The sequence below is a fragment of the Cnephaeus nilssonii genome (genome assembly GCF_951640355.1).
Source record: "Cnephaeus nilssonii genome assembly, chromosome: 12".
NCBI lineage: Eukaryota > Metazoa > Chordata > Mammalia > Chiroptera > Vespertilionidae > Cnephaeus > Cnephaeus nilssonii.
Genome location: NC_137083.1, coordinates 31,391,506 through 31,404,884, shown reverse-complemented (window position 1 = coordinate 31,404,884; position 13,379 = coordinate 31,391,506). Strand labels below are relative to the sequence as shown.

The 13,379-nt window shown below is 37.6% G+C and overlaps 1 protein-coding gene across 1 annotated transcript in view; it reads right to left on the bottom strand.

Annotated features, from left to right (window-relative positions):
* Positions 1–13,379, bottom strand: part of ELAPOR2 (endosome-lysosome associated apoptosis and autophagy regulator family member 2) — a gene marked incomplete at its 5' end in the record, with an annotated part of 128,950 nt that overhangs the window by 11,365 nt on the left and 104,206 nt on the right. Inside the window, 4 exons of the mRNA XM_079786842.1 lie at positions 8,808–8,909; positions 9,529–9,625; positions 10,876–11,065; positions 13,005–13,178. Coding sequence (XP_079642968.1) covers positions 8,808–8,909; positions 9,529–9,625; positions 10,876–11,065; positions 13,005–13,178 — 563 coding nt within the window. The remainder of the gene's footprint in view (positions 1–8,807; positions 8,910–9,528; positions 9,626–10,875; positions 11,066–13,004; positions 13,179–13,379) is intronic.

The window sequence follows — 13,379 nt, the reverse complement described above, 5'->3', positions numbered from 1 at the left end:
CCTGCTGCTACTGTGTAGAGATTACTGAAGTAAGAAAGTATTTGGGAAAATTCTAGTAGGAATGACTGTTTATGGATTTGTAAAACTAGAGAAATATTATTCCCTTAATTTGTCTACTACACCTCCCTTAAGCTCCTTCATCCTTAACTGGTGCTGAGTACAGGTGTCCTGAAACATTTAAAAGCAAAAAGATAGATACACAGTAACAGGGAGAATTTTTAAAAAGCACCCTTTCAAGTTTTAACTTCAAATGCCAAAACTATAATTTTCAGTCTACCGAAAAGGCAAAATTTCATACTCTTAATTAAATATATCATGTTACTTAGAATATGAACACACAAAAATTCTATATGCCTAAAAGTTGACTGCATTTTACCTACCTATCTTTTTTCCAAAGTGTCTGTGTGCTGCAGACTAAGTGAACATGGGTGGAATGTAAACTACATGCTTAGAGGCCTGCTATTGTCAAAGCAAAGAACAATGGTGAACAGTGATTCTTTTGAGAAAATGGCTTCACTCTTAATTTCTCGGTGTGTAAAAATGGATTAATACATATATTCAGACTAATAAAAAAATGTTTTTTAAAAGGTAAGTGCAATAGATAAACACTACATCGATTTTAAACATTATTCCTAATGCCCACCTTCCAGATCAGTAAAAGCAACTCAAAATTGTTCTTTTGGAAAAAATTGGGTAACCAATTAGAAAAATTCTTCAAGAATACAATTATTATTTTCTTAACAATGACTTGCAATTTTTAAAAGAAGGACATTTTTCTGATCCTTTAGCAAATATTACCAGCATGCTTTCTTGCTCAAATCTGGCCTCCCCAAATTGTTTTCTATTTTATGTTTCCAACACAGAGAAGTTTTAAAGGGTGGGGGGAGGCTGTTTATCTTCAGAAAATAAAAGAGTAGGCCTGGTAAAGTTTGAGAAGAAAGAACTCAAATCACAAAGAAAAAGGGAAACTTCAAGTTGCAAAAGGCCCTGGAGAGAAAGCTTGAGTTACAATTCCAACTGAACTTTCAAGTGATTGTGTTTTTCATAAGTGACTCAACACCCCTCCCACCATATCATTTTTTGTAATTTGTCAGAAGCGGAATGTCTGCTACACTGCTTTCACAGGGTGGTTATAAAGGATAAAATGAAAGAACAATTTGGGAAAGTCTAAAGCACTTCAAAATATAAAACACTATTAACAATGCACATCACTTTCTAAAGAACTGGAGAGCTACAGGAACAGAAAAAAAAAATCAAGACATTGATGTACTTTGTAAGCTGCCATTCGGTGTCAAAATACTACAATGATTCAGTGCATTTCCTTGGTAGATTTCACTTTTTCAAAGAAATTCTTAGGTTAAAAGCAGTTTAATTTAGAATCAATTCTTTACTTCTTTTAACCCAATGAATCATTTAAAATGTGGAATATTCAAATTTGGTTCTTTGTTATAAATATGTTTCACAGCTTGAATCAAGCCTTTCCTGTGAAACAAGGATGTATGAAGCAGTAACAATTTTGATGGTACTTATACAGAAAATAAAAATAGAGGAGGAGGAGGAGGAGGAGGAGGAGGAGGAGGAGGAGGAGGAGGAGGAGGAGGAGGAGGAAGGGGAGGAGGAGGAGGAGGAGAAACCGCCACTGCCGCGCCCAGTCAGAATTTCTCAGTTGGTTGGGCATTGTCCAGTGCACTGAAAGGTTGCTGGTTCGATTCTGGGTCAGGGCACATACCTGGGGTGCAGGTTTGATCCCCAGTTGGGGCACTTATGAGTATGAGAGGCAACCAACTGATATTTCTCTCCCACATCAATCTCTCTCTCTCTCTCTCTCTCTCTCTCTCTTTTTTCTCTCTCTCCCTACCTCTCTCTCTCTAAGTATGTCCTCGGGTGAGGATTTAAAAAAAATGAAGGGAAAAAAAGATGCCAGAGAAAAAATATTTTTCTCCTTCTAAGAGAAAAACAAAAAGTGAATACTAAGATAAACACTTTATTGCTCAATATGTGAAATACTTTTCCGTTTGAAGACCTGAGTTACCACTATCTTCACCTCCTACCCCCACCTTTCTAGAGGTATCACTAATTGTACTTCTTTTATCACTTTTGGTCCATGCAATCACCATAGAAACCAGTGAGTAAATGTTTAGAGACAGGACTAGGGCATGGATAGCTGGGGCATACAAGACTAGAGCTCTATAGGATGAACAGGTGTGCTGTGAATTCTAGGTACAGAGACCATCTTATATTCAAAGGACAACCAGGTGAATCTTGATTTGGTTTTATTGATAAGTGAGGAAGAAATTTTCCAGTTTATTTTGCTTTGGGGATTGCCTTACCAACCAGGATGGCACTGGCAACGTGTAAGAATTCAGATCAATCTCTTTTTGGAAGTTATGTCTTAGATTTTAAAATGGAATCTATTTTCTGGGACATAACGGTACTGAGCTATGAGTTATTAGTGTCCTCTTTTAAATGAATCCTTGTACTTACAGAAGAATCTGCTTGGTTCATATTATGGATTCGTGGAGACAAATCTTGTTTTCTTTGGAACTATGATGACCTAACACTCAACCTCCCATTAATTGTTTGGATAGTTGATTAAGCAGTGTAAAATTGTTTTGCCTAAGCTCCATTCAAAATCCAGAGTTAAAACAAATTCATCTACCTTGTCAGTACATTTCTGATGCTTTCTGGAGTTAGTCCCAGGAACTGGGGGGAATGGCCACAGTCCTGTGTGCCTAGAACATTTCTTGTTTGATGTTAGGGGACTAATGTTGCTAAACTTCTTTCAGGTGGGGCTTTGGTAGGTTTCTTAAGATTCCCAGTCTTGGGGTCAGAAGACTGACATCCTCTGGGATGGGCGATGCTCTAGTCTTGCCTTGTCATTGGCAGAAACCCATTTTGGCAGGGTCCAGACAATGCTGTTGCATTGTGCTCCAATTTCATTTGCCCTAAGGCTGAAGAGCATAAATCACTTTTGACTGGGTTTGAATGTAAGATAGTTTGACCCACAGCTCTTACATTCAGTGATAGAAAATTCTACCAGTCTCCTGTAAAAGCCTTCTTTTCTAAAGATTACCCTGGGGTAATAACCAAAAGTCAGCATCTGATCAAGACCTGGACCAACTACATTAACTGACATTCCCTAGTCCTTTTTATCTATAGACTCTATATCTTCTACAGTGAAATAAATACCTGTCAAAGCTTTACAACCTTATTTAAAAATTGATCCTAAAGTGTTATGACTGTTGGGTGATATTTTAATATACATCTATTAGGATTACTCATTAATGTCTGAATTGTATCATTTTAATAATTCTGTATTAGAGTATTTCCATTTCTTTATCAGAATGGGTTTTAGTTGTTTTTGCTTATGCACATAATGCTTTTATATGTATCCTTACTTTTTTTTAAATAAATCTTTATTGTTCAGATTATTACAGATGTTCCTCTTTCCCCCCCCCATAGTTCCCCTCCACCTGATTCCCCCTCCCACCCCATCCCCTTACCCCCCGCCACTGTCCTCTCGGGGGGGGGGGGGGAGAGGGTGGTGTGAGGGGTGCGGGAAGAGATTGGACAAAAATCTTACACCTATGGATGAGGACTGTGTCCTTACTTTTTAATGTTATAAGACCATACTTGGTTTTAATCTTTTCAATTCTATTACCTTTTTACTTAACTTCTACAGATTTAGATATCTATTTCTTGTCCATAAATAGTGCAGAGGAAAAAGAAAAAAAGGAACTCACTAAACCAATCATTATTCTCTTGCTCTTAACAACTTAAAATGGATAGACTTTGGGCTTTAACAGCCCTTCCCCAAAGACCAAAGAAAAACACTAGACTAGCATCCAATAACTTTGACATACTCTGAATCAGAGCGGGTGGGATGAACCCTGGCACACTGAACACTGAGCACCATCAGGGCAGGACTGTGAAACGCCCCTTTTCTGAGAGACAGTATTCTACACCTACAATGAAGATGAATTTGGAATTTGAAGGAGGTTTTGGCAAAATAATTTTTGACTGATATATAAACTACCCAAGCAGTTAAATATGATTGTAAGTGTTGAGAGAGTGAGGAGGCTGATTTTTCCTCTAACTCACAACATTAATAAAGAAGACTGTGTTTGCCAAAACCGGTTTGGCTCAGTGGATAGAGCGGCGGCCTGCAGACTGGAAGGTCCCAGGTTCGATTCCGGTCAAGGGCATATACCTTGGTTGCGGGCACATCCCCAGTAGGGGGTGTGCAGGAGGCAGTTGATCTATGTTTCTCTCTCATCGATGTTTCTGGCTCTCTGTCCCTCTCCCTTCCTCTCTGTAAAAAATCAATAAAATATATATTTTTTTAAAAAAAAAGAAGATTGTGTTTGAGGAAAGTTGACTCATTAGGAGGGCGCCCATAACATGCAGATCAGTTGAGTTATCCCTGGATAAGTATGATATTTGCCTCTGCTTAGCATGCTTCATTGCAAATCTTTACCTATAAGGAACTGGAGGGAGGGGAATAAAAAGATGAAAACACGATGGCACGAAAAGAGCAACAAACACGGTCAGGAAATCAGTCCGTCCTGACTGTGCCACTTGATAGCTATACAATGTGGGTCTTCCCCGTTTCCCACTGTGAATAGCCACGGGTTTGACTTAAGGATCTGTAATGTGCTATGACATTTCGATTATCCAAGTAAAACTGGTTCCCTCTGTCTGTTTTCTAATAAGGCTCTTTTATAACCTTTTCACTAAAAGACATCTCTCGTTTTCGAAAGCACTTTGGACACAATGCGTAGGTCGAATTATTCCTAATGAAAGGAGAACCTTCAATTCCTCTAACCACCTGCAATCATGATTAGAGGTTTGGAAAGCCTTTCAGACAGAGGCTGGAGGGGCATCTATTTAGGGATATTAGTGGCCTATTGTGTTAGCAATTTATTCTTTGGCCAAGGTACAGGCTGCGCTAGATAATCTCAAACGTCCACTCCAGCTCTCAGATTTCGTCTAGCACAGACATCATGCTGCTAAGTTTTTATCTAAAATGTCTCGCACCCTCCAGACACTTTGTGGAATTAGAAACCAACTGCATTTGCCAAACCAAACAGACAGGCTGGTGATTCAACTGCAGATTAGCAGGCGGTCCCGATAATTTGCTGCTCTCTCTAAATTCTCCACGAGCAACGCAGAGAACACACATTTTCCCTTTTCTCTTGCCTCATCCACTGTCTGTTAAGACAGTCTCATTTTCTCAGGGCTGGCGGCAGGGGGGGGGGGGGGCGTCTTGTGACATTTTCCCAGGTTACCAATTCACAGAGCCCCAACCAACATTACTACTGCCAACATTGCCATTGCCTGGCCGGTTTGCCAAGATTCTTGGCCAAAGATGCTACCTGAGGGGTGGGGTGGGGGTGGAGTGGGGGGTAGCATCCTCTTCTATCTGCCAGTCTCCCTTCTGAGACTTCTTGATCAGTGTGAGCGACTTCTCAAGGCATTGCCTGCTTAGCACCTTCCTCTCTCTCCTGGAGAATTTAAAGCCCCTACCCTCAAGAAATTCAGATTAAGTCCTCTTCAAAAGTAGCTTTGTAAACATTTCTTTTTTTTTATTTTTTCTTTATTAAGGTATTACATATGTGTTCTTATCCTCCCATTGAACCCCCCTCGCACTCCCCCACCCATACCCTCACTTTACCATTAGGAGGAAATCGCAAATCTTTATTGGCCTTGCTGCTAAAGAGAATTATAATTCTTTTCAGAACAAGCTTCTGCTTCTCCTGCTCTGATCCCAGAGCTCCCCCTTGTGCCCTGATGAGAAACTGACTCAAGAAAGAACTAAAGGTCAGCACATTTAGGTTGTGGGGTTCAAGCAGTTCCCCAGGGAAGCAGTTCTCAAACTTCAGTGTGCATCACAATTATAAAATACAGTTTTATCAAAATATGGGTGAAGAAACCCACCCCGTAAATCATGACATTGTAAACTAGCTTTTCAGAAACTAAAATGCAGAACAAAATTTGAGAATCTGTCTCAGAAAAAAAAAATCTCTACAACATGGGTTAAGACCAGTGTTTCTCAAATTTTAATATGTATCAGAATTGCCTTATGTTTTTAAAGATATTCCTGTGCTGAACACTCAGAGATTCTTTACATGTTAGGGACGGTCTAGAAAATGGTTTTTAAATAGACACCCCAAGGCGTTCGGCTCCTGGGGATCTTAAGAAACCCTTGAAAAGACAGTTAAGGTTCCTAAGTAGGAAAACATACTAGAGGTCAAAGCAGAAACTTAACTTCTCTCCTCACAACAAAAAAAATTCCCTCTCCTCATAACAACAAAAAAATCACTTAACATCATAAGATTATTTTTCATTATTACTTTAAAAACTCAAAACCTATTTCAGGATAGTTAAAGAGATATATTTTCTAAAGGATAGACTAGTCTTTTAGCAACATTATCTGCTCGATTCAGAGATCTGGAGGAGGCTTCACAAGTCATCCATATAGACTCCTAGAGGCTAGACCCAGAGAGGTTAGTTGCTAGGTCCAAAGAGAATGAGCAATCTGAACTCAAAGCCATATGGTAGGGCATCGGAGAACAGTTAAAGAATCTCTGATTTGCTGCCTTGATCTTAGCATGGACGCTAGCCCAGGGATCTTCCACTACCTGATACTTTGGGGGACCAGAATGAATCATCCCAAAATATGCCTCTGTGATATGCAGATTACTGTTTAAGCTAAAGGCACTTTTAGCTTCAGGCTCAAGATAAACTTTGGCCCCTCCCTTTACTATCTACAGGGCAGGGCAAACATCTATTTACTCAAAGTCTGTTCTGATTGTCCTGCAATGACCTTTTGAAGTCCCCAGTGGGCATTACCTCATCCCTGCTCAGGATGTCTTGTACCTCAACCCCCCTCTCCATCTCTGAATCTCTCCTGCATGTGGGGTTTCCGTACATATGTACCTATTAAATTTGGTTATTTTCTCTTGCTAATCTGCCTCAAGTCTGTTTCATTATTAGTCCAACCTGAAGAAACTTGAGGGCAGAGCAAAGTTTGTTTCTCCTCGCAATGCCCTTGAGCAGTAAGCACCCTCTGTTTATTCCACTGATTGGTATCTATTACCTTTTATTACATATTCTCATCACATTCTTCTCTCACTTAGAAAAGGTGGAAAGAAAAATTAAGTCATAGATCTATAAGAACCAGAGAAACACAACTGGTAAGAGGTGAATGCTTTATGCCCAGAAATAAGCCTCAAATATTGTTACCACTGTAATTATTTTCAAGATGCCCAAGTAATTGAAACAATGCTTAGACCACTGACTTCCAATCCTGATGTAACATAAGCAAGATAATTTAAGATATCTCAAGGGCTACTGTGAAACTACCAAAAATAAAATTAAGTACATTATTTTCTTTAAAAAACACAAACTTTGATAATTTGATGAAGGAAAATTTGCAAACTACAATCCATCAAAAGATTAAAAAGATTAGAATAAATAATATACATACTGAACAATGAATAATTGTGAAGAACAGAAATCAGGCAACATTTAAGTGTCATTCTTGCATGAAAGCAGTCTTTATTTAAGCCGACAGTTCTTCTGAGTCTATGAAATTGCTTCCTTTCTCCTAGTGTTCCCACACAAAGTGGATGTATGAAACGGAGCTAGAACGTGGACAGCTGTTGCCTCAATGCCAATCAGTTAAATAAACAGTATCATGTAGTCTCTAGGTCACACTCCACCTTGGTGATTTTGCCACCATTAATCAGAAAACTCAAGAGTTAGAAATGAATCATATAAATTATCCACTCTGGCCCCATCCCCTCACAGAGAAAGAAACTATGATTCAGAGGTTAGATTATTTAATCTAGATCACCCCAATAGTTCATTGTTGATAAGGAATGATCACCCAGAAAAGTTCCTAATCCAGCTCTCAAAGAAATTAAGGTTAAATCCTATGAATAAGTACAAGGATAGAAACAGTATAACTATATATTACCTAGACAATTTTTAAAGAGATTTAGACACTCAAGCAAACAGAGGAGAATATATTGTTGAGGAGACTGGGAAATACTGAGATGGAGCAAAACCTCTTTTTTTTTTTTTTTTCTTTCTTTGCATCTTTTTTTTTTAATTTCTTTATTGATTAAGGTATCACATATTTGTCCTCATCCCCCCATTCCCATCCCACACCCCTCCCCACACATGCCCTCACCCCCCTGTTGTCCTTAACCACTGGTTAGGCTCATATGCTTGCACACAAGTCCTTTGGTTGATCTCTCCCCTTTACCCCCACCCTTCCCTACCCTCCCTCTGAGGCCTAACAGTCTGATCCATGCCTCCTTGTTTCTGGGTCTGTTCTTGTTCATCAGTCTATGTTGTTCATTATTTCCCCTAGATGAGTGAGATCATGTGCTATTAGAAATACACTTATAAGAACCGAAAATGAGACAAGCAATAATGGTTATGGTGACAGGCAAATGAATCAGTCTGTAGTGAGTTTCTTTCTGGGCCAACAGAGGGCGAGAGAAAGGTAGAAACATTAATGATGAGAGAGCCAGGAACCCGGGCATGTGCCCTGACTGGGAATCTAACCATGGCCTCTTGTCTTGGTTCATGGGTCGACACTCAACCACTGAGCCACGCTGGCTGGGCGCAGCAAAACTTTTTAACAGGCACTCAATGTAACCTACATCCAAAATCTACAGAGTCCTCTATTCTCTGCTTTATAGCCATAGAGAATATGTTTTAAAATATTAAGATACTAGAGTTTTGCTTCCTCATAATACATACAAATGTAAATAATCATTTAGAAATAAGGTTACCTGGGGACTGAAATCACTCCAGCTCCCGGTTTAGTAGGATTACATCTCATTTTCACCGCAGTTGACCGGCCATTAACACAAGATGTTGTGGTTGCAGAAGACCTATTGTAAAGCACATATCACTTTACAAAATACATATGATACAGATTACAAGGACAAAAATAACCTACATATAAAAACTCCTATGCTATATAAACAAATGGAAAAGGAAAAGTAATCAAAATTCACTACTTTATAATTTTAATACAAATTAAGCTCATTTTTTTTTACTATGAAAAGCTTACTATTTTCTCAGGTAAAGTGATAAGCTATTATCAAGGTTTTTAGTAAAGCTTCTATAATTAAAATCAAAATTATAATCAAAAGAAATTTTAGAGGGAAAAATGTCATATTCACTCAGGCTGATGTTTAGTTGTATAAGTTATAAATAAGTACTGCCTACACAATAGAGGCAGTATTACCAAATTTAAAATATTATATTTTGCCTAATTTAAAATATTATATATATATATGTATATATATGTATATATATATATATATGAGCAAAATTATATGAGGCTTTCAAACTATTCCATGTTTCCTACTTTTTACTAAGTCTTTTATTTAAGAACCAATTGCTGATTATCTATTAATTATAAGCTACTATGCTGGCACCCTGAAGTGACATTCTTTTGATTAAAAGAAAAAAAAAACTGTCAAGGGAAACAGCATCTTCACTTACTTGTAAAAGAAATGCACATCTGGTATTTGGCTCGGTGGAACTGGGAACATATCTTCTTTTATATTAATATTTTGCAATGTGGTTTCAATTGTCACTCCTACATGGCAATAAAAAAGACACTACTGAGCAATATGGGAAAATTAAGTTTATTTATTCTCTGTATATCTGAATAGAAAATAGCTTTACTTTTATACTGTAATTTTAGCAGAAATATTGTATTAAGTTAGTATGACAATAAGAAACTTTCCAAAGTTTATGAAAAATAAAATATTCTATTCCCTAGTTTTGGAATTTTGCTTAAGTCACTTCACTTCCTTGGTTCTTATGTCCTGAATCTGTAAAATGCATGCGATAATTACAATATCTCTAAAGTCCCTTCCAGTTCTAACATTTGAACAATCCACTATTATACTTCTCAGCCTCTGGTGAGTTTTGTCGAATGAGCTGGGCAACTTTGCTAATACAGCTTTTCTTTCACATTCATTACAGGTATTTTTGACCCCAAAAATATTCTTGTACCTTAATAATTTCCAAAAATAACTCCAAAATTTGCTTAATCTAAAAGTAAGGCATTTTTCCCCTGAGCAGAACGATGGCAGAGCCAAAATGCAAACAATAACAGCGACCTTTGCTTCTGACACAGCTCCTACACTGAGTACAAGCTCAGTAACTGACCTTGGTCCTGAAAGTAAAGCTCAATTCCTCTGGAACCCATAACAATGGTTCTCAAATCTGGCTGCATATTAGAATCATCTAAGAAGCTTGTTAGATTTGTTGCATTGTTGTATGCCTTATTAGGTTCCTAAGCCCCACTCCAGAAAGTCTTATGAATTTGATCCCTGTGAATTAGTAACAGGAACCTGAATTCTTCTTAAAATATTCCTATGTTCTTGACACCACAGAGATAGACAAGCAGATGGGGAATAAAACTCAGCACATTCACCTTTTCTACTTGTCACCAACTTACTTCTGCTATGAAAAAACATGATGAAAATGGATGACGGGTATTATAATTTAGGTTTATATTGTGTCTGTTTACTGTTCTTCTTTTCTTTCTAGTTTTGGTGTTTTAAATTATTTTGTCTCTTAAACTCCTAGAGGATCTGATATAAGGCCAACTCTCAGAAAAAGTATATCATATATGAGTCAATACATAAATTCAGAAGTTCCTTGTACGCACTGATATTAATGAATAGATCTCACTTGTAGGGGCTTTTTAACCATGTCACAAAGTGATGATTTAGAATTACCTGTGGGCTTTAATCATCTATGATAAAAAACCAATGCTATGACAGGTTATCAGTACCCTAGTTTTATATATGCATATATGAACAAAATGAAGCTTACCTAAAAATGTGTCTGCCAGAATGATGGATTGTGATGATAAGGCTGCTCGGAAACCCTTACTTTCAGAAGGAATAATAGTTGATTGGCATACAAATGCTCCTACCAGATTCGTGTAATCATCTGAGCCTGCCACCATGTCCTTTACTGTAAAGTCTGTTATATTGTTGGTACAGAGAGCCATCTTCTCCCCCTAGGAAAATAAAGTCATAAAGAAGTTTTATTGGGGGTCACTCTCTAAACTGGATCTCAGCTAGCCAGGGACTCTAGTAGGGCAGTGGTTCTCTCCTCACCGCAATTCTGATTTATTAGATCTGGTGGGAGGCCCAGCCACCAGTATTTTTTAAAAGCTCTTGAGGCTATTCTAATGTTTCAACCAGGGTTGAGAGTCACTGAGGTTATGATGAATATACTAATTCAAGGCTGCATTCCTCCTCCAACTGCAAGCATCATATGTGGTTGATGAAAGCCATTTAACATAAGGAAGTATAAGTCATCTATGAACTCTTCAATTCATAGGATAACAATGCATGCAAAGAGACCAGAAAACTGCTGATACCAAGAAAAAGACTTGCACTTCAAAGGCTGATGTGTGCCAGAAAGGTAATGGGAAGGTTGAAGACGAAACATAAAAGCCATATTGCCACAGAATCCTAACACAACATCAAAATTGTAAACAGTTGGTCACAAGTGTCTTTATTCACATACTCTTAGATTCAAGGACATGTATCTGCTCAACTACCCAGTAAGTTTAAGGGAACACAAAGGTTTACTTTTATAATAATTTGGAAGATATAATTTATAAAAATGGAAGACTCTTTAAATATAATATGTTTAAATATACTATAGTCCCAATGCAAAGGACTATAGCTTGCTCTATAATTTCTATGAAGAAATGTACAAAGGAAAATAGGAACACTAGTTTATTGGTCTTAGATGTAGAGTGTGCACACGTGAGCATAAAGAAAAGAATCAAGATTTCACTTTGTTAAGGCAGCTGGTAGTCCTAACCTATGAAATGTTCTCCCTCCACCAAGCCTTCTCACCACAATACAAGTGCAACGTATTTTTACTAAGCTCAAATTAAATTGTTGAAGCCAAAAAGAGAGAAAAGTGGAAAAGAGCAGAGATACACTACTAAGGAAGGAAAGAGAAAGTCAACAGTAAACAGAAAGGAGTGAGAATATAAAGTGGGGGAAGAAGAGAAAGAAGAAGAAGAGAAAAGATGGAAGAACAGTGGTAATACAGGACTAAGAAGAAGAGTGATATATAATGGAATTAATCTCATTCACTGCTTGACACAGTAGTAAACATAATAGATACTTAATATATATTATTGAGTAAATTGAGTGACTAACCGACTGAGTACATAAAATTAGGACAGGACGAATGTCATGCCATGTAAAATTTATAGATTTTTAAAGAATTTATGTGATCATTAAATCTTTTTATTTCCTTTGTACAAAGTTTGGCACAGCCGCTCATAATGAAGATCATTAGATATACAGGAATTGCTATAGAAAGAGACATGGAGGAAATCCCAACCTTGTATGCCCTTAAAAATATTGAACATATAGTCCTGTAACGCTCCCCATTACCAGTGTCAATTAAGGTCTGCTTCTTCCCACAGAAAAGAAAATCCCACTATTTATTAGCAGAGGCTATCTGATCAACTGACATTTATCTCCTGCTTAACTCCTTTCTCCTTTTGGATCAACCTTCTCTTGGAAGTCCTTTACTTTTTAAGACACAAAATTGGCAATATTATAAACAACAGTAAAACTTTCTCAAACTATAACTGCCTGCCTAAAAAATAGAAGAGATGACAAGCCTGATTCACTTTTATACAAACGAAAGATCCTCAAAGCACTTAAACCATAGCTCCGAGGTTTGGGGTTCAAGAGACTGGATGAGTGCTTTGATGGACTGAGAACAAGGCAAGGTTGTCCCTGGTGGAGAAAGCTGCCAATCAACATGCTAGGAGGCAACAGAGGACTTAAGCAATCAAAGCTCAGTTTCTGACATGTGGGTGTTAGTTTCCAGAGAGATTTTACTGGGCCATCAACATAGAAAATAATAACTCACTCTGAGTTGAAATATAACTCTATCTCACCTTTGCAGCCAGAACTCACCTCATGCCCACATAAACTAATATTGAAGAAATGGAAGTATTTTGTTCCCTTGGAGGTAAAGCTGGGGCCATTCATTAACGAGCCCACGCTGCTGAGGTTGCTGAAGTCATAGTGCAAACTCTGATTTTCTTTCTCATGGTAGAAAAAGCAGTCACTATAGCAAGCGGAGTGGTCCTTTGATTAAGATTAAGAAATGTAAAAAAAGTTTAATAATATAGCAGGAAAGAAAGTATTAGTTACTCTGAAGAAATGTGTTTCAGAAAAAAGTCCTAGTTTAAAATCTATTTCAGTAATTTCATCTTCGTCATAATATATTTTACCATACTACTACAGAGAATTTCTATAAGCTAACTAGATTTTCTTAGGCAACGTTTA